Here is a 23,202-nt window from a genome sequence, read left to right on the forward strand (position 1 = left end):
TTATTTAGATAGAGATAAATTGTAAACAGCAATAATGTTCAGCAAAGTAAGATCTACAAATAAGTCAGCATGACCAAAATGGTCAGTTGACCCCTTTAGGAGTTATTGCCCTTTATAGTCAATCTTTAACCATTTTTCATAAATCTAAGTAATCTTTTACAAAATCTCCACTGAAACTACTAGGCCACAATCATCTTTGGGGTATCTAGTTTGAAAAATGTGTCCGATGACCTGGCCATTCAACCAAGATGGCCGCCACGGCTAAAAATAGAACATAGGGGTAAAATGCAGTTTTTGGCTTATAACTATGAATTCAAAGCATCTAGAGCAAATCTGACAAGAAGTTAAATTGTTAATCAAGTCAATATCTATCTGCCCTGAATTTTTCAGATGAATTGGACAACTGGTTGTTGGGTTGCTGCCCTCCAATTGGTAATTTTTAAAGAAATTTTGCCGTTTTTGGTTATCTTGAATACTATTATAGATAGCGATAAACTGTAAACAGCAATAATGTTCAGCAAAGTAAGATCTACAAATAAATCAACATGACCTAAATGGTCAATTGACCCCTTAAGGAGTTATTGCCCTTTATAGTCAATTTTTAATAATTTTCATTAATTTGGTAAATATATGTAAATTTTTACCAAATATAGTTCTCTGTTACTAATGGGCAAAGTTCATTATAGATATAATTGTAAGAAGCAAAATCGTTCAGTAAAGTAAGAACTTCAAACACATCACCATCACCAAAATACAATTTTGTCATGAATCCATTTGTGTCCTTTGTTTAATATGCACATAGACCAAGGTGAGCGACACAGGCTCTTTAGAGCCTCTAGTTGGTTATTATCTTGAATATTATTATAGATAGAGATAAACTGTAAACAGCAATAATGTTCAGCAAAGTAAGATCTACAAATAAGTCAACATGATCAAAATGGTCAGTTGACCACTTTAGGAGTTATTGCCCTTTATAGTCAATTTTTAACCATTTTTCGTAAATCTTAGTAATCTTTTAGAAAAATCTTCTCCTCTGAAACTACTGGGTCAAATTTAACCAAACTTGGCCATAATCATCATTGGGGTATATAGTTTAAAAAATGTGTCCGGTGCCCCTCCCAACCAACCAAGATGGCCGCCATGGCTAAAAATAGAACATAGGGGTAAAATGCAGTTTTTGGCTTATAACTCAAAAACCAAAGCATTTAGAGCAAATCTGACATGGGGGGTAAAATTGTTCATTAGGTCAAGATCTATCTGCCCTGAAATTTTCAGATGAATCAGACATTCCGTTGTTGGGTTGCTGCCCCTGAAATGGTAATTTTAAGGAAATTTTGCTGTTTTTGGTTATTATCTTGAATATTATTATAGATAGAGATAAACTGTAAACAGCAATAATGTTCAGCAAAGTAAGATCTACAAATAAGTCAACATTACCAAAATGGTCAGATGACCACTTTAGGAGTTATTGCCCTTTATAGTCAATTTTTAACCATTTTTCGTAAATCTTAGTAATCTTTTAGAAAAATCTTCTCCTCTGAAACTACTGGGCCAAATTCAACCAAACTTGGCCATAATCATCATTGGGGTATATTGTTTAAAAAATGTGTCCGGTGACCTGGCCAACGAACCAAGATGGCCGCCATGGCTAAAAATAGAACATAGGGGTAAAATGCAGTTTTTGGCTTATAACTCAAAAACCAAAGCATTTAGAGCAATCTGCCATGTGGTAAAATTGTTTATTAGGTCAAGATCTATCTGCCCTGAAACTTTCAGATGAATCGGACCACCCGTTATGGGGTTGCTGCCCCTGAATTGGTAATTTTAAGGAAATTTTGCAGTTTTTGGTTGTTATCTTGAATATTATTATAGATAGAGATAAACTGTAAACAGCAATAATGTTCAGCAAAGTAAGATCTACAAATAAGTCAACATTACCAAAATGGTCAGATGACCACTTTAGGAGTTATTGCCCTTTATAGTCAATTTTTAACCATTTTTCGTAAATCTTAGTAATCTTTTAGAAAAATCTTCTCCTCTGAAACTACTGGGCCAAATTCAACCAAACTTGGCCATATTCATCATTGGGGTATATTGTTTAAAAAATGTGTCAGGTGACCTGGCCAACGAACCAAGATGGCCGCCATGGCTAAAAATAGAACATAGGGGTAAAATGCAGTTTTTGGCTTATAACTCAAAAACCAAAGCATTTAGAGCAATCTGCCATGTGGTAAAATTGTTTATTAGGTCAAGATCTATCTGCCCTGAAATTTTCAGATGAATCGGACCACCCGTTATGGGGTTGCTGCCCCTGAATTGGTAATTTTAAGGAAATTTTGCAGTTTTTGGTTGTTATCTTGAATATTATTATAGATAGAGATAAACTGTAAACAGCAATAATGTACAGCAAAGTAAGAACTAAAAATAAGTCAGTATGACCAAAATAGTCAATTTACCCCCTAAGGAGTTATTGCCCTTCATAGTCAATTTTTAACAATTTTCATAAAATTTGAAGATTTTCAATAACATTTTCCACAGAAAGTACTGTTATAGATAGAGATAATTGTAAGCAGCAAGAATGTTTAGTAAAGTAAGATCTACAAACACATCACCATCACCAAAACACAATATTGTCATGAATCCATCTGTGTCCATTGTTTGATATTCACATAGACCAAGGTGAGCGACACAGGCTCTTTAGAGCCTCTAGTTCTGTTTTGTGTATCTTTAAAAATATTTATCTATGTTGAAGGATATGAATATTCATTAATGAATGATGAAATTATAAATTGGGTTTTCACTAATATTATTTATTAAAAGTTGATCGAAAGCCGATTTTCCCAGCCAATGAGATAAAACCAGCGTCACTAAAATCGTCATTTTTTCAGGATATTATATGGCGGGAAAAACCCCATCATCTTCAGGAAGCGAGGCGAGACTAACCTCACCAAAGTTTACAATACAAGGTTCTACATGTATCAGATTTTTCTACAATCTCCGTGGAGACCTGAATGCAGGCTTGAAGGTTCGAATGTACACCTTCTCCACATCAGGAGACAGGTTGCCAGGGCAACAGGTATGGGCATCAGGAGAAGGTATATTTACAGACAAGTGGAGACTGGGATATATTGATCTGAGTATCGGGACATATGAGATAGCGTTTATCGCCAACGACGGGATGCAGGTAGCTGTTGATGATGTAGCTATGCACAATGGAATGTGTTCTCAATCAGGTAAAATTACACCAAAAAAGATTAGTGCTCTTTTCACAAAAAACTCTTATGTCAAAAATTGAATTATTTATGTTATGAATTTTTTCTCATAAATTTTTTGGAAAGCTTTGCATGCCAGTTATTACTCCTGACATAAAAAAAATATTGCATGTGTTTCCTAGATTTTTATAAATTTAAATAGGCAGACCTGATAAAACAGGTTTTCTCTTAAAAGAGGAGACTTTTATTGCAGGTTTCACTGTATGAAAAATATAAAATTCATTGACCTATATTTTAGTGTGCCTTTCAAATGAGTATAAATGTACATCAGAAGCTGGAAGCGATGCCTGTATAACCTTTAATTCACTGTGTGATGTTGTTAAAGATTGCCATTCAGATGAACTTAACTGCAATCGTAAGTATTCATTACCCATAATCAGGGCTTTCCATTGAAGCCGGTAGCCGGCGGATTTCCGCCGTTTGCGGTGGCTTCAAGTGCCGGCTACTTCACTGACAAAAATATAAATTCAAAAAGAAAAAAATATCTTTTTCAAATATTTACAGACAGCCGAGAGATGTTGTGTTGCAAAGTCGCGGTCACGATAAACAAGTATGAAAAGTCAGTATTTACCTTGGGCTTAACATAGTTCACATGAATTCAGGTCACTGATTGGTTGTCTATTTAAAGTCAGAATGCATTGTTTCTTTTCAAAGATAACAAGCGAGACGTTCCGGTGGTCATTGAACGATAACAATAGAGACGTTCCGATGGTCATTAACTCATTGGCTTTCTTTTTGGGTTTTAAAACGTGAAGACAATCAGATAGGATGACAATCTTATGTTATGGAATAATATCAGTCAAATTAAAGAAAGTGTTGTATCATAATGTTCAGAATCTGGAAAACAGTATCTTTTGAAGTTCATTTTTCAAAGCCCACGTGGTGTTCAGAGAATCAAGGTCAAAAAACGAAATTAGAATATTGTCGACTCGGGCTCAAATAAATAACATTTCCAAATGATTTATGTATCTGACTTATTGAATAGTTTACAAAAAAAAAAGAGAAAATCAGAGGATTTTCTGTCAATGCTTGAGAAACAATTGTATGATTTAAATACGCGAAACAGTCTTTAGAGAGAAAAGAGGGGTCATTTGTTTACAAATGCACGTAGTTATGCAAAATAAATCAATCAAGATTTCTAACAAACCGAATTAATATATAAATAAAACTCCTTTAAAAGTAAATGAATTTTAAGCATAAGGTAATAAAAATAAAAAACTAACATAAAAAAAAAAAAATGAAATTTCTTTGAGATTTTTTTTTTCTTTCTTTAATTTCATACATAAAAAAATGGTCATTTGAAAGATGAAATTAGGTGCCAGGAGATTGTGAGAATGCAGGATTTTGCTCTATTTATGCCAGAGCTTCTGGGGGCCTTCAGCGGCCCCCAGACCACCTGCCGTAAGGCTTCGCCGAACGCGTTACAGCCGCCTATAATTTTAATTGAGCATTCTACTTCAATTTCAAGGGAAAGCCCTGCATAATTCCTATTAGATTATTAAATAATATAGATGTTTTATAAATGTATATGTACTGAATACTTTGAGTAATCACTCACCAATAAATTTGCAGAAATCAAACATTTTCCTCTTTGGCGAAATAACACAATAATTTGTGTTGTAATTTACTTTATATATATATATTGAGTGATATATTTTTTAGATTCTGAGCGACACTATAGTTGTGAGTTTGAGAACAGTGTTCTTTGTGATATTCAACAGGAGACCTTCGACAATGGAGAATGGTTAATCATTAACCAGACATATACAAGATCATTTGTACTGTACAGTGAATCTTTCCCAGATCACACTACAGGAACAGATCAAGGTAAGATCATTAACCAGACCTATACAAGATCATATGTATTGTACAGTGAATCTTTCCCAGATCACACTACAGGAACAGATCAAGGTAAGATCATTAACCAGACCTATACAAGATCATATGTATTGTACAGTGAATCTTTCCCAGATCACACTACAGGAACAGATCAAGGTAAGATCATTAACCAGACATATACAAGATCATATGTACTGTACAGTGAATCTTTCCCAGATCACACTACGGGAACAGATCTAGGTAAGATCATTAACCAGACCTATACTAGATTATATGTATTATACAGTGAATCTTTCCCAGATCACACTACGGGAACAGATCTAGGTAAGATCATTAACCAGACCTATACTAGATTATATGTATTATACAGTGAATCTTTCCCAGATCACACTACGGGAACAGATCAAGGTAAGATCATTAACCAGACCTATACAAGATCATTTGTACTGTACAGTGAATCTTTCCCAGATCATACTACGGGAACAGATCAAGGTAAGATCATTAACCAGACCTATACAAGATCATATGTATTATACAGTGAATCTTTCCCAGATCACACTACGGGAACAGATCAAGGTAAGATCATTAACCAGACCTATACTAGATCATATGTATTATACAGTGAATCTTTCCCAGATCACACTACAGGAACAGATCAAGGTAAGATCATTAACCAGACCTATACTAGATCATTTGTATTATACAGTGAATCTTTCTCAGATCACACTACGGGAACAGATCAAGGTAAGATCATTAACTAGACCTATACAAGATCATTTGTACTGTACAGTGAATCTTTCCCAGATCACACTACGGGAACAGATCAAGGTAAGATCATTAACCAGACCTATACTAGATCATATGTATTATACAGTGAATCTTTCCCAGATCACACTACGGGAACAGATCAAGGTAAGATCATTAATCAGACCTATACAAGATCATTTGTATTATACAGTGAATCTTTCCCAGATCACACTACGGGAACAGATCAAGGTAAGATCATTAACCAGACCTATACAAGATCATTTGTATTATACAGTGAATCTTTCCCAGATCACACTACGGGAACAGATCAAGGTAAGATCATTAACCAGACCTATACAAGATCATTAGTACTGTACAGTGAATCTTTCCCAGATCACACTACGAGAACAGATCAAGGTAAGATCATTAACCAGACCTATACTAGATCATATGTATTATACAGTGAATCTTTCCCAGATCACACTACAGGAACAGATCAAGGTAAGATCATTAACCAGACCTATACTAGATCATATGTATTATACAGTGAATCTTTCCCAGATCACACTACGGGAACAGATCAAGGTAAGATCATTAACCAGACCTATACTAGATCATATGTATTATACAGTGAATCTTTCCCAGATCACACTACGGGAACAGATCAAGGTAAGATCATTAACTAGACCTATACAAGATCATATGTATTATACAGTGAATCTTTCCCAGATCACACTACAGGAACAGATCAAGGTAAGATCATTAACCAGACCTATACTAGATCATATGTATTATACAGTGAATCTTTCCCAGATCACACTACGGGAACAGATCAAGGTAAGATCATTAACCAGACCTATACTAGATCATATGTATTATACAGTGAATCTTTCCCAGATCACACTACGGAAACAGATCAAGGTAAGATCATTAACCAGACCTATACTAGATCATATGTATTATACAGTGAATCTTTCCCAGATCACACTACGAGAACAGATCAAGGTAAGATCATTAACCAGACCTATACTAGATCATATGTATTATACAGTGAATCTTTCCCAGATCACACCACAGGAACAGATCAAGGTAAGATCATTAACCAGACCTATACTAGATCATATGTATTATACAGTGAATCTTTCCAAGATCACACTACAGGAACAGATCAAGGTAAGATCATTAACCAGACCTATACTAGATCATATGTATTATACAGTGAATCTTTCCCAGATCACACTACGGGAACAGATCAAGGTAAGATCATTAACCAGACCTATACTAGATCATATGTATTATACAGTGAATCTTTCCCAGATCACACTACGGGAACAGATCAAGGTAAGATCATTAACCAGACCTATACTAGATCATATGTATTATACAGTGAATCTTTCCCAGATCACACTACGGGAACAGATCAAGGTAAGATCATTAACCAGACCTATACTAGATCATATGTATTATACAGTGAATCTTTCCCAGATCACACTTCGGGAACAGATCAAGGTAAGATCATTAACCAGACCTATACTAGATCATATGTATTATACAGTGAATCTTTCCCAGATCACACTACAGGAACAGATCAAGGTAAGATCATTAACCAGACCTATACTAGATCATATGTATTATACAGTGAATCTTTCCCAGATCACACTACAGGAACAGATCAAGCCAGATCACAGATCACACTACAGGAACAGATCAAGGTAAGATCATTAACCAGACCTATACTAGATCATATGTATTATACAGTGAATCTTTCCAAGATCACACTACGGGAACAGATCAAGGTAAGATCATTAACCAGACCTATACTAGATCATATGTATTATACAGTGAATCTTTCCCAGATCACACTACGGGAACAGATCAAGGTAAGATCATTAACCAGACCTATACTAGATCATATGTATTATACAGTGAATCTTTCCCAGATCACACTACGGGAACAGATCAAGGTAAGATCATTAACCAGACCTATACTAGATCATATGTATTATACAGTGAATCTTTCCCAGATCACACTTCGGGAACAGATCAAGGTAAGATCATTAACCAGACCTATACTAGATCATATGTATTATACAGTGAATCTTTCCCAGATCACACTACAGGAACAGATCAAGGTAAGATCATTAACCAGACCTATACTAGATCATATGTATTATACAGTGAATCTTTCCCAGATCACAGATCACACTACAGGAACAGATCAAGGTAAGATCATTAACCAGACCTATACTAGATCATATGTATTATACAGTGAATCTTTCCCAGATCACACTACAGGAACAGATCAAGGTAAGACCATTAACCAGACCTATACTAGATCATATGTATTATACAGTGAATCTTTCCCAGATCACACTACGGGAACAGATCAAGGTAAGATCATTAACCAGACCTATACTAGATCATATGTATTATACAGTGAATCTTTCCCAGATCACACTACGGGAACAGATCAAGGTAAGATCATTAACCAGACCTATACAAGATCATATGTATTATACAGTGAATCTTTCCCAGATCACACTACCGGAACAGATCAAGGTAAGATCATTAACCAGACCTATACTAGATCATATGTATTATACAGTGAATCTTTCCCAGATCACACTACGGGAACAGATCAAGGTAAGATCATTAACCAGACATATACTAAATCATATGTATTATACAGTGAATCTTTCCAAGATCACACTACGGGAACAGATCAAGGTAAAATCATTAACCAGACCTATACTAGATCATATGTATTATACAGTGAATCTTTCCCAGATCACACTACAGGAACAGATCAAGGTAAGATCATTAACCAGACCTATACTAGATCATTTGTACTGTACAGTGAATCTTTCCCAGATCACACTACAGGAACAGATCAAGGTAAGATCATTAACCAGACCTATACTAGATCATATGTATTATACAGTGAATCTTTCCCAGATCACACTACAGGAACAGATCAAGGTAAGATCATTAACCAGACCTATACTAGATCATATGTATTATACAGTGAATCTTTCCCAGATCACACTACGGGAACAGATCAAGGTAAGATCATTAACCAGACATATACTAAATCATATGTATTATACAGTGAATCTTTCCAAGATCACACTACGGGAACAGATCAAGGTAAAATCATTAACCAGACCTATACTAGATCATATGTATTATACAGTGAATCTTTCCCAGATCACACTACAGGAACAGATCAAGGTAAGATCATTAACCAGACCTATACTAGATCATTTGTACTGTACAGTGAATCTTTCCCAGATCACACTACAGGAACAGATCAAGGTAAGATCATTAACCAGACCTATACTAGATCATATGTATTATACAGTGAATCTTTCCCAGATCACACTACAGGAACAGATCAAGGTAAGATCATTAACCAGACCTATACTAGATCATTTGTACTGTACAGTGAATCTTTCCCAGATTACACTACGGGAACAGATCAAGGTAAGATCATTAACCAGACCTATACTAGATCATATGTATTATACAGTGAATCTTTCCCAGATCACACTACAGGAACAGATCAAGATAAGATCATTAACCAGACCTATACTATATCATATGTATTATACAGTGAATCTTTCCCAGATCACGGTAAACAAACTTTTTGATAGATTGATTATTTCATTGGTGTTTAATGCTACTTTCAGCAATATTGTGTGTGCTATTTTTAATGGAGGTCAGTTTTTATTGGAGAAGGAAGTCAGTGATTACCACCACTCCTCTGTAAGAAAACTGACAATCCTAGCCAATTAAGATTTGAGTTGGTCACATCTGACACACACCTGATTCAAACTCAAAACCACAGTGTTAAACCTTATAAATTGAGATTAATTTTGTCCCTATTTCAGTTTAGACCATTTAATGGTAGATATGTGTATGAATGAATATATTTTTATTCCAAAAAAGTTGTATGTAATATAAATGAATATTGAGAAAGAAGGATCTGTTAAAATATTTTAACAATTGAAACAAAGCTTTTATGTCCACAATTTAACTTTATCACAGAGAGGACCGGACTAAAAGTTAACAGTAAAACTGGTGACAGTATTAATGAATTATATAATTATGAATTTCTGCTTTCAGGTTATATGTTGTTTTTAATGACAAACCTTTTGATGAGGTCAGAATTTGTTGCCATAACATTAGATGTATCACTGCAAGACAAAGATTTCTGTTTGACTTTCTGGTATAGGTCAAAGACAGAGGCTACTTTCAAGGTCAGTTTTATATTACTGTAAAACAACTTACTTTCACAGTAAGTCTTTTCCAAGTGACCTCACAGCGATATGTTTTTGCCATTTTACTTATTTTGGAAAAAAAAGTAATCACGTTAGAGAAGATCCAAGTTTGAAAAAGTCTCTTTTTTTACCATAAATCAGGATTTCCTTCATCTAGAATAATTTTTTTTTATCATAAATCAGGATTTCCTTCATCTAGAATTAACAGTTCAGATTAACCTCATTTCAGTTGTCATAGAGCTTTCATAGAGTTTCATTTTGATGTAGGATTTTTCATTGTTTTTTTTATTTTTCCATTGATGCAGTTGATAAGGTAAAGTTGAGTTCTTACAAAGAACATGTAATTTATTACCAATCATTTATACAGTTAAGTCATCAGAAACAGAAAGTATACAACTATGAGGGGGGATAGGACCTTTATCGGGACTCCGGGATCGGGTGTTTTTAAGCTCGGGATTTCGGGATTGACCCTTTCGGGATCTGGGAATCCTTTTTTTCGGATTTCGGGATGTCGGGATTTGCTTTATTTAAATTCGGGACCTCAGGATTTCGTTTTTTCAAGTCCGGGATTTCGGGATCAAGACCCCTCCTATCCCCCCTCAACTATCCACCTGAGATGATGTAAAGTGTATGTAAGCAACTATAGATCGATCACCCATTACAGTATAGCTTTCAACAATGTCGAGGAAAATATGACAATAAACACCCTAATTTAAAATATGATAAACAAAAAAGTTAGCATAACAGATACTAACCAAAGACAATAAGTGAATAAATTATTATCTTTTTTAATAATTTGTAGGTTGACATCCTTCACAATACAACTGTAATGAATCTAATGAGTTTCACAGACAGAACCACAAAAGATTGGACCAAAGCCCAGATGCAACTTCCACCAATGAATGATGCTGTTATTAAATTCACTGTTGTTACTGAAACACCTGCTATCCATAGTTACTACAAACCACATCTGGCCCTAGATGATATTCAGATATCCAATGGACTTTGTCCTGATTATGGTAGGTTCAGACTTTTAATAATTGGGGGAAAAAACTGAGCTTTCTGACACCCTGCTTAATTCAACATTTTTTTCTGCTCCCCAGGTTACACTGTATTAACAAAATTGAAAAGTGTTGTAACCCCCCCCCCCCCCCCCCCCCCCCCCCCCCAAAAAAAAAAAAAAAGTATGGCACATCATTGGTTGACTTTCCATTGTTTGGGACTTTTTTAACCAGGTAAAAGGTTTTGGTGTATGCTTTTTTGGAAAAATTACCCAGAATTCATTTGATTCTGAAATGTTGAATACATGGATGAGTAGGGCCTTGTTAGCGAAACAATGTGTTTATTTTTAGCCTAAGTTTGTTTTACCCTTAAGATAAATATAAAAGATTTTAAAAGAAAACAAAACAGACTTGAGGGGCCAATTTAGTTATTAATTGAATTGGTAGATTGGAACATCATAAAAAATTAAGGTTTTATTGGCCAAGAGGTCAAAAGACTTTATCAACACTCTTCACTTACCTATTAACACTGAGGTTATGCGTTCATGGTTAGGTGCATTCAACTGCTATCTTAATTAACTAGCATTGCTGGTTTTCCTGGCAAAGGTCTTTAGTTCTCTATGAGTTCCTCTGATTTTCTCCATCAATAAAATCTGGCTGCTATAATATGACCAGTTGTCTTGAAAGTGGTGTTAGACACCAAAAATCAATCAACCAATTATAATTTAAAAATTACAGATGACAATATCTTGTTTTGTAGGTTGTCCAGAGAATTGGAGTAAGTGTGGTAATGAGAACTTTTGTTATTCCCGTGAAGAGAAATGTGACAGAAAACTACAATGTTCAGATGAATCAGATGAAATCAACTGCAGTAAGTTTTCATAATCAAAAGTGAAAATTTGAAAATCTGGTACACTTTTTATTTTAAAGCGATTATATATAGAACTAAGAAATTTGAAGTAAGTAAATATGAAAATTATTTCTCTTTCAGACAATGTCAGGAGATGTTTGTAGTTATTCACTATAAAACATTATACAAATAAAAATAAAATTGAGGATGGAAATTGGGAATGTGCCAAAGAGACAACAACCCGACCATAGAGCAGACAACAGCAGAAGGTCACCAACAGGTCTTCAATGCAATGAGAAATTCTCGCACTTATGTTCACTTTTTAAATAAAAAATTTATTATTGTCATTATTATCAGTACTAATATAATATGTTCATAATCCTACCTAATTATTCTTGAATAGATTGTACCGCTGATGAGTTCCGTTGTAATAGTGGAAGATGTATACCATTATCTCAGAAGTGTGATCGGATTGGTCAGTGTTTGGACGGCTCAGATGAGGGAGATATATGTGGTAAGTTTACTGTTCTCTAATACCCACCTGATTTATATCTATCATGAATATTTATTTTTTTAATAATCAATGTGTGAATTGCTTGATCTCAGTTCTTCATTGATAAATGAGATGGCCTTGGTGGCCAAGTGGTCTAAATAGTTCTATTACTGTAATCGCTAGCCAGTCAACACTGAGGTTGTGAGTTCGAACCCTGCTCCAGTCAAAACTGAGGTTGTGAGTTTGAATCTCGCTCGTGGAGATGCACTCGACTCCAGTGTCAATTGACTAGGATTGTCAGTTTTCCTATTGAAGGTCAGTGGTTTTCTACTGACAGTCTGCATGGCTTCCTCCACCCATAAAAACTGACCGCCTGGAAATAGCCGAAAAGTTGTGCTAAAAAGTGGCATTAAAATACCAACAATCAATTAATCAATCAATCAATTATTGATCAATGTTTAATATAATTATCAAATTTCATTGCTTTTTTCTGGTTTGATATTGTGACGTCGCAAAAAAAGGGGATGATGCCTTATGAGTTTAAATAGAAAGATGACAAACTTTTTGCTTTTATTACTTATTTTTGGCTCGGAATATTTAAAAAAATGATGCAGACAAAAATGGATACTTGAAGCTTTAAGGTTCTCAGGAATTTGTAAATTTCTAGATTTCGATAGTTTTGTCTATAAATATTTCTTTACAAAATATTAAACTTATCCTGATATTTATTTTTGTTTGCACTTTCTGATTACTTTCACCCATAAATAAACAATGATTTATTTCAGATCCTATGAATGCAGTGTCTTGTATCTTTGAAAGTCCTTATCTCTGTGGATATACAGTATTGTCTAACAGTTCACTAACAAATGAATACAAATGGTTATGGACTTCTGGTGAGACCCCATCTTTTTATACTGGTCCCAAGACAGACCACACCACAGGAACACCTCAAGGTATGTATTATACTGGAACCAGTCAAGTGCTTTTAACCTTCTATTAGGTTATATTTGAGCTGAAAAATATCTATCTGTCACAAGAAACATTTTTCAAGAAAGGAAAAATCTGGTTATTAATTTGCAAAGTAAGGCTAGTCATGTAGGCCTGCTGCTAACAGTGTTTGTTCTGTTTCTATTTCTAATTTATTAAAGACCAGCAACACATTTTACAAAAATCTTAAGAGAAAAAAGTTGGTAAGTCATGAACATTACAGTACAAATAAGGATCAATTTTTGTGAAAAAAGCCCGGAGTCTGGTAAGCTGTGTGATTTTATTTTTGGTTAACTTGTCAATTTCTTAACCTGAAGTTGTTTTGAAAATGTACGTATATAAAACTGCAGATTTGTAATGACAAACATCTCCTTTTCTAGGGCATTATATGTATGCAGAAGGCAATGATGGTACCCATGGAGACCAAGCAAGAATGGCATCCATTTATTTCTTGACAACAACCAATCAGAGTCTTACATTTTTTTTTCACATGTTTTTGGCACAATACACCAAGACTGGAGGTCTGCAGATAGCCACTAAAGAAGATGGATCAGAAATTGAAAATGTAATCTGGTTCCATAATGAATCTTCAGGAGAACCATGGTTGTCAGGATGTGTGGATTTACCAGCCAATCAAAATCTGTCTATCATTTTCATATCCAATCGGCATTCTCTTTCTATACAGGATGCAGACATAGCTATAGATGATATAGCATTAAGAGATGGCCTATGTGGTGAGTGTTTTTGTTTTCAGAGCCAATAAAACTCATGAATTATTGACTTTCTACTATATGAATTAAAGATGTAGTATAGATATAAATGAGACAGCAACCTATAGATAAGAAGTAAACAAAATTCTTCTAATTATTCAACATATATAATAGATATAGGAACATGTGGTATCAGTGCCAATGAGACAACTCTCCATCCAAGTAACAATTTATAAAAGTAAACCATTATAGGTCAGGTACTTCCTTAAAGACGGAGCCTTGACTCACACGGAACAGCAAGCTTTAAAGGGCCCCAAAAAAGTACAAGTGTAAAACCATTTAAACAGTAAAACCAAAGATCTAATCTATATAAAAGAACGAGAAAAAAGAAACACTTATGAACCACAACAAGAAACTACAACTACTGAACATCAGATTCATTCTTAAAAAAACTTAGTCTTTTTTCAATTCAGCCTCTCATTATTGGTCACTTATACATGTACAATGTTTGTTTTTACTTTTTCAGGAACGCATAGTGAACCAGATGTTACTACAGCTAGCGCTGAAACACCAACAGAAACAACGCCATCTACAGGTATGTACAGAAAATCATCATGGTCATGGTGTTATAGATGATAACTTATCTTGGGGATCTGCATAAGAAAACTATATAATTATAAAAACTTGCTGTCAATCAGCTAGAATAGGCTAAATTTTGAAATAAAAATAAGCTGGTAATGACACATGAGTCATGACACACAACCGACCTTTTGTGACCCTCATTGGGTAGTCAAGGTTGTTCAACACCCTCTATAGTAGTATGTCACACGATCCTTTCAAGCAGCAAACCACATATCAAAGAAATATTTCACTGCCATTATTCCATCTAAAAACCACTGTAAGGCCTACAAGAAAGAAAAGAAAAAAAACTCAACTTGACTGCAACTGCACTTTCAAAATGACGTCTAGAACAGGATTCAGAGAACATCTCTGTGAGATGAAGAACAAACAGATATTCATTTGAAAGTTTGATGCTCAAACCATATACAGTCAATCATTTTGGTCTATTGTGGAGAGTTGTCTCATTGGCAATCATACCACATCTTCTTTTTTTATAAACCTGCTTAAGAAATCACCTGTATTAAGCAAAAACCTGTGTTATAAGACCATCAATTTTAGATCCCTCTGAAGTACATGTATATGACATTGTTAAAATAGTTTTCATGGTTCATTGATCATTTGTTGTTGGTCATTAGATTCACTTGCTAGGTGTTATGCCACACTTACTTAATTAATTCACATCCTAAGTAATATTTGTTTATTTTAGGTTGTGCGTCAGACCAGTTTACATGTAACAATGGTATTTGTATACCACTATCAAGTCATTGTGATACTTTTAGTGACTGTATCAATGGGGAGGATGAGTTAAATTGCAATACTGGACCCTAACTTGATGGACTATTTTCTCTGTGGAAGATAGGAGATGATTACACTGCAATCTTGGCCCATTGTCAATATGGACTATGTTATGTATAGCGAAGATGATTTACACTGCAATCTTTCACCATATTTCAATTAGGGCTGTATTTTGTATGGAAGATAATTAAACTGTTATCATATGACGGTTATGTTAGACCATATTCACTCTCTTGTTGGAATATTGATGCCTATTGTAGTGTATTGGCCAAATTGTGTATTAGAGTTGTAAATTGGCTACCTGTATACTGTGGACCATGGTTGTAAATTGACTACCTGTATACTGTGGACTAGGGTAGTCAATCCGTTTACCTGCATACTATTGACTAAGGTTGTAAATCGGTTGATTTGTTTTTAAGAACTATGGTCGGTTGACCCTAAACATAAAGACAGTGCAGATGTACTATAAACATATAAATCTTATTTTAAAGTAGGCAACCAGTTGCTTATATATCTTACATCTCATTTATTTTATGCCTGCTAAAATGTGTTTGAATATACAATACTAGGGATTCATTTAATTTTGTGGGTACTGATTTTCTTCTTTCTAGAAAAAATGTTTTTTTTGTCATGGATATTTGCCTAGGTGGTTTGACAAAAAGTTTTTACTACAAGCATGTAGTCAATTATCAGGGTCAGTACAATGTGTGAATACAGCCATTTTGAAAAAAGTTTCCAAACCTAGAAGCACCACGAAATGTTTACTTATTAAAAAAAAAAAGAGGAATCAGAATAAAAGGAGGTGATTATTGCATCATTAAAATTCATTATTTCCCTGTATACATTACTGTGGATTCTTCTATTTTCGTTGGTATTAATTTTCGTGGATTGCAGAAATCTTGCATTTTAGAGGAAATTTGGTTTTGTGCTTCTGCCAAAGTCTGGATACAACTTTATAGAAACTTGTGTTTCATTGAACATTTTAATTCGTTGTTCACCTGTACGCACAAAACCCACGAATATTGATATTCAACGAATAATAATGAATCCACAGTATATCAAAGAAAAATTAGTACCCAACAAATATCAATGAACCCACAGAATTGTTTACTTTGAATTGGTTGTCCTGTGAATCCATGACCTAGTGTATGTACTTGTATGAAAGTGTAAAAGAGTTGTGATTTTTAACTGCTTAAATGACATTCAAATTGCTCAGACCTTATCCAGAACAAAATGTAACAGGAACGGTTAGAAACTATGCTATTCTAACTCAGATTTTCTCCATTATCAAACTCATTGGGTGTATTTATTAAGCATCCCAATCTAACCCACACATAACAAATTTTTCTGAAATATAGTCTTCAGTACTGTAAATTCAGAAATTATATTTTTCAATGATTAGGAAATTATGATGTATAAGGATCGCAATAATAAAACTCACATTCATTATTTTATTAATGACATTTTTCCACAAATCTTTGCAAACTTTATTTTTGTGGGTACTGATTTTCATGTTTTGAGGACTACTTGCAATTTAGTTGATATTAAAGTTCATAGTTTAATTTGCTTGAGTAAGCATTTAGGCCTTTAGAAGTTTTATAATTCTTTAAACCTTTATATTCATGGTTGAAAACATACTCAAGGAATACACAAACATTGGTATTCCACTAATAATGATGAATTCTCAGTAGATTTTACAGGTTTAAAGATCTGCTATAATAAATGTGCACCTTAACTTCTCAATTTACGGTTCTTTTTTTCCCTTTTATATTTGGTGTATGTACCTAAACAATAACAGTAATTTATAGTTTATTTTTAAGTTATATGTCCTTGAATGTGATTGAATGAATTTTATGTGACATAATATTTGTTATTTTTGTATTTTTTTTATATATATATATAAACTTATCAATTATATCTATATATTTAAATATATTCTTCGGACTACTTTATTGTAATATAATTTCATTGAAATGATTAATGTATAACTTATGTGATTCGTTCATACATATCATTTATAAATATTTATTTTTCATATATGGTTTTAAACCAGTGCTTTCATTTATTTTTTTGATAGTATGTGAGAAGTCCAAACATGTTTTATTAAAACATAATTTTTAATTATTTTGTGACATAATATTTCATTTCATAACACATCTTTATATAAATTGTAACATCAAACCGCTGCCAATTTTCTTTATCAGAAACTATTGAATGAAGTTTAAATCAGAAAAGAGAATAATGGAAAAAATGCAGAATAAATGGCAAAATATATTTTTTTAAACTTCATATATATGTATATGTAATAACAGATGAAAACATCACATTAATTTCATGAGTCTGAAGCGCTTATCTTAATTTACCTTCATCAGGAACCCTCAAAGTCAAATATTTGGAAGCCAAGGATGTATCAGGACTGAAACAGCTATATGACCAAAAAAAACCTTAAAGGTAGATGATCTATAGTTGTTAATTTCTGTGTCATTTGGTCTCTTAAGTAGAGTTGTCTCATTGGCAATCATACCACATCTTATTTTTATACTAAACAATAGCCAAATTCATCTAATGGCAATTTGCTTGTCAGAGGTAGTTGAAACATTTCCTAAATTTATTAAGAAATTGTATTGTAAATGATATCGTTTATTTTTTATGGTCTTAATCTAAAGTTGTTAAGGTGATTTTTATATCATATACATTATGTAGAATATCATGTTTTATATATATTGTTAGCAACCATTAAATTGTTGATTTTTTTACAGAATATACTGTTCTTATCTCTAAAGCCCTATAGACCATTGTTTTAATCTCTAAAGCCCAATAGACCATTGTTTTAATCTCTAAAGCCCCATAGACCATTGTTTTAATCTCTAAAGCCCTATAGACCATTGTTTTAATCTCTAAAGCCCTATAGACCATTGTTTTAATCTCTAAAGCCCTATAGACCATTGTTTTAATCTCTAAAGCCCTGTAGACCATTGTTTTAATCTCTAAAGCCCTGTAGACCATTGTTTTAATCTCTAAAGCCCCATAGACCATTGTTTTAATCTCTAAAGCCCTGTAGACCATTGTTTTAATCTCTAAAGCCCTGTAGACCATTGTTTTAATCTCTAAAGCCCTGTAGACAATTGTTTTAATCTGTAAAGCCCTATAGACCACATTGTTTTAATCTCTAAAGCCCTATAGACCATTGTTTTAATCTCTAAAGCCCTATAGACCATTGTTTTAATCTCTAAAGCCCCATAGAACATTGTTTTAATCTCTTAAGCCCTATAGACTATTGTTTTAATCTCTAAAGCCCTATAGACCATTGTTTTAATCTATAAAGCCATATAAACCAGTATTTTAAGTTGGAAGTACTTGATAAATTGCATGCATATATTGGTGATTTTGAATCTGTTCAAAGTTTTGATTTTTCTACCCTATATACCACTTTGCCTCATATTCTTATTAAGAAAAAATTCACATCCCTAATTAACTGGGCATTTAAAAAGTCGGAATGCGAGTACATATGTTCAAACTCTTTTAGATCATTTTTTAGTAGCAATAAACAAAAGAACTATGTCAATTGGACATGCTTTGATACTATTTATGCACTTGAATTTTTACTTGATAACATTTTTGTTCGCTTTGGAGATTCCGTATATCGTCAAGTTATTGGAATTCAAATGGGGACTAACTGTGCACCACTTATTGCGGACCTGTTTTTGTATTGTTATGAGTTACAATTTATGACTAAAATTAGCAAAGACCCATCAAAACAACATTTGATACAAAAATTTAACAATACTTTTAGATATTTGGATGATATATTGGCTCTAAATAATGACGACTTCAGTATGTATACTAAAGAAATTTATCCTGTAGAACTTACTTTAAATAAAGCTAATGATAACAATGACCACTGCCCTTTCCTCGATCTTGATATCTATATCATAAACGGGAAGCTTAATACAAAAATTTATGATAAAAGAGATGATTTTTCGTTTCCTATTGTTAATTATCCATTTTTAGATGGTGACGTTCCCTTGTCACCATCTTATGGTGTTTATATATCTCAACTTGTACGATTCGCTCGTGTATGTAACAATGTATTAGATTTTAGTGAGAGAAATTTATGTATTACTGAAAAATTATTACACCAGGGATTTCGATATCACAAACTGGTCAAAACATTTACTAAATTTTATCACCGGTATAAGGAAATAATTCGTAAATATAACTCAACATGCAGACATCTTATACGTTCAGGTATTTCACATCCAAAATTTTATGGAAATATTCTTTATAAAGCACAAAAATGTCAGTATTCTCCTCAGAAACTAACAAAACCTTTAAATAGACTTATTAAAAGGGGATATAGTTACGATACTGTTGTCAGGTCATTAAAGATTGCATATTTTGGCTTTAACATTGATTCACTGATAGGGTCTTTGCATCGGAACTAAACACATTTATTTCTAAAAAAACAGTTGTTGGCATGACACGGGTTATGTTCTTCTCATATATTTTATGATAGTATGATACTAAACCCCTAACGGGAGGGATTGTACCTGATATTCATATGATGAAGACATAATCTTTCAATCAGTTTAATTGAGGTCTGGAGCTGGCATGTCAGTTAACTGCTAGTAGTCTGCTGTTATTTATGTATTATTGTCATTTTATTTATTTTCTTTTGTTACATCTTTTGACATCGGACTCGGACTTCTCTTGAACTGAATTTTAATGTGCGTATTGTTATTCTTTTACTTTTCTACATTGGCTAGAGGTATAGGGGGAGGGTTGAGATCTCATAAACATGTTTAACCCCGCCGCAATTTTGCGCCTGTCCCAAGTCAGGAGCCTCTGGCCTTTGTTAGTCTTGTATGATTTTAAATTTTAGTTTCTTGTGTATAATTCGGAGTTTAGTATGGCGTCCATTATCACTGTACTATTATGCATATTTTAGGGGCCAGCTGAAGGACACCTACGGGTGCGGGAATTCTCGCTACATTGAAGACCCATTGGTTGCCTTCGGCTGTTGTTTGCTCTATGGTCGGGTGGTTGTCGCTTTGACATATTCACCATTTCCTTTCTCAATTTTATTTTAATCTCTTAAGCCCTATAGACCATTGTTTTAATCTCTAAAGTCCTATAGAACATTGTTTTAATCTCTAAAGCCCTATAGACCATTGTTTTAATCTCTAAAGCCCTATAGACCATTGTTTTAATCTCTTAAGCCCTATAGACCATTGTTTTAATCTCTAAAGACCTATAGACCATTGTTTTAATCTCTAAAGCCCTATAGATCATTGTTTTAATCTCTAAAGCCCTATAGACCATTGTTTTAATCTCTAAAGCCCTATAGACCATTGTTTTAATCTCTAAAGCCCTATAGACCATTGTTTAAATCTCTAAAGCCCTATAGACCATTGTTTTAATCTCTAAAGCCCTATAGACCAGTGTTTTAATCTCTAAAGCCCTATAGACCAGTGTTTTAATCACTAAAGCCCTATAGACCATTGTTTTAATCTCTAAAGCCCTGTAGACTATTGTTTTAATCTCTAAAACCCCATAGACCATTGTTTTAATCTCTAAAGCCCTATAGACCATTGTTTTAATCTCTAAAGCCCTGTAGACTATTGTTTTAATCTCTAAAGCCCTATAGACCATTGTTTTAATCTCTAATGCCCTATAGACCATTGTTTTAATCTCTAAAGCCCTGTAGACTATTGTTTTAATCTCTAAAGCCCTATAGACCAGTGTTTTAATCTCTAAAGCCCTATAGACCAGTGTTTTAATCTCTAAAGCCCCATAGACCATTGTTTTAATCTCTAAAGCCCTATAGATCATTGTTTTAATCTGTAAAGCCCTATAGACCACATTGTTTTAATCTCTAAAGCCCTATAGACCATTGTTTTAATCTCGAAAGCCCTATAGATCATTGTTTTAATCTCGAAAGCCCTATAGAACACATTGTTTTAATCTCTAAAGCCCTATAGACCATTGTTTTAATCTCTAAAGCCCTATAGACCAGTGTTTTAATCTCTTAAGCCCTATAGACCATTGTTTTAATCTCTAAAGCCCTATAGACCATTGTTTTAATCTCTAAAGCCCTATAGACCATTGTTTTAATCTCTAAAGCCCTATAGACCATTGTTTTAATCTCTAAAGCCCTATAGACCATTGTTTTAATCTCTAAAGCCCTATAGACCATTGTTTTAATCTCTAAAGCCCTATAGACCATTGTTTTAATCTCTAAAGCCCTATAGAACATTGTGTTACATGTAACAAAGTTGCAAGTACAATACTTTGGTATCCTGTTTTCTGGTGTAAGCACAAGACTTTGGGTTAATGTTTTGTGGTGCAAATACACAAGATTTGGGCCTGCTGTTTTCTGATGTAAATACAAGATTTGGGCCTGCTGTTTTCTGGTGTTAACACAAAACTTGGGACTGCTGTTTTCTGGTGTAAACACAGACTTGGGTTTGCTATTATCTGATGTAAATATTTTGATCTGAGCGTCTCTGATGAGTCTTATGTAGACGAAACACGCGTCTGGCATATTAAATTATAATCCTGGTAACTTTAACTATGTAAACATAGACTTGGCCTGGTTGTTTTCTGGTGTTAACACAAGATTTGGGCCTGCTGTTTTCTGGTGTTAACACAAGATTTGGGCCTGCTGTTTTCTGGTGTTAACACAAGATTTGGGCCTGCTGTTTTCTGGTGTAAACACAAGATTTGGGCCTGCTGTTTTCTGGTGTAAACACAAGATTTGGGCCTGCTGTTTTCTGGTGTTAACACAAGACTTTGGCTCGTTGTTTTCTGGTGTTAACACAAGACTTTGGCTTGCTATTTTCTGGTGTTAACACAAAACTTGGGACTGCTGTTTTCTGGTGTAAGCACAGACTTGTGTTTGCTGTTTTCTGGTGTAAACGCAAGACTTAGGCTTGCTGTTTTCTTATATGAACGCAATGTGTTTCTTGGTGAAGGTGTAAGAGGTTTTAACAATTGTTAATATAGTTTAATACTGAGTCTATCATTAAATCATAAAAAATAGTTCACAAAGGATCAGATATGGTTGTAACATAGTGTGCTAATTAAGAAATAATTCATGGAAGCCATATATTGTTGGAAATTTACACATGGCCTGGGCCGTGATATTCGAATTTTATCCTGAACGTTAGCGAGGGATAAAATTAACGAATATCACGGCCCAGGCCATGTGTAAATTTCCAACAATCTATGGCTTCCATGAATTATTTCGATTCTAATAGGACAAATACGGTCATTAAAAAAACTGAAGCGATGGTAGGTATGCTGTGTGTGTGGCTGTTCTTTTTTTACTCCCGGTTCGATAAACCTCAAATATTCATAAAATCTGTAGCTTGTATGGATTGTTTAGTGAATAACCGCTAGAAAAAAAAATCTGTTTAATTCTTTAAATTCACAAACCCAACATTTGCCATTTTTAATTTACATGTTTTTCTCGTAAGCTACCGTCAAATCCAAAGTTGACATTTTGTAACTAAGGAGCCGCCATGTTGACTTGCTGAAATCAGTAAATATGCGAAAAATGCAATAGAATAGAAAACAAAACAAAACCTACCTTACAAATCAATTTT

General features: G+C 33.8%; 1 protein-coding gene across 4 annotated transcripts in view; it reads left to right on the forward strand.

The window, feature by feature from the left end:
• LOC143055028 (uncharacterized) overlaps window positions 1–18,356 on the forward strand; it is a 71,164-nt gene extending 52,808 nt beyond the window's left edge. For all 4 annotated transcript variants that reach the window (XM_076228164.1, XM_076228163.1, XM_076228161.1 and 1 more), the window contains 11 exons: window positions 2,889–3,233; window positions 3,511–3,627; window positions 4,935–5,099; window positions 9,984–10,117; window positions 10,941–11,157; window positions 11,900–12,010; window positions 12,393–12,503; window positions 13,268–13,435; window positions 13,850–14,203; window positions 14,706–14,774; window positions 15,507–18,356. In XM_076228164.1, coding sequence (XP_076084279.1) covers window positions 2,889–3,233; window positions 3,511–3,627; window positions 4,935–5,099; window positions 9,984–10,117; window positions 10,941–11,157; window positions 11,900–12,010; window positions 12,393–12,503; window positions 13,268–13,435; window positions 13,850–14,203; window positions 14,706–14,774; window positions 15,507–15,628 — 1,913 coding nt within the window. In that variant the 3' untranslated portion in view covers window positions 15,629–18,356. The remainder of the gene's footprint in view (window positions 1–2,888; window positions 3,234–3,510; window positions 3,628–4,934; window positions 5,100–9,983; window positions 10,118–10,940; window positions 11,158–11,899; window positions 12,011–12,392; window positions 12,504–13,267; window positions 13,436–13,849; window positions 14,204–14,705; window positions 14,775–15,506) is intronic.
• Window positions 18,357–23,202: the final 4,846 nt, after the last annotated feature.

The sequence above is a fragment of the Mytilus galloprovincialis genome, chromosome 12 (assembly GCF_965363235.1).
Source record: "Mytilus galloprovincialis chromosome 12, xbMytGall1.hap1.1, whole genome shotgun sequence".
Lineage (NCBI taxonomy): Eukaryota > Metazoa > Mollusca > Bivalvia > Mytilida > Mytilidae > Mytilus > Mytilus galloprovincialis.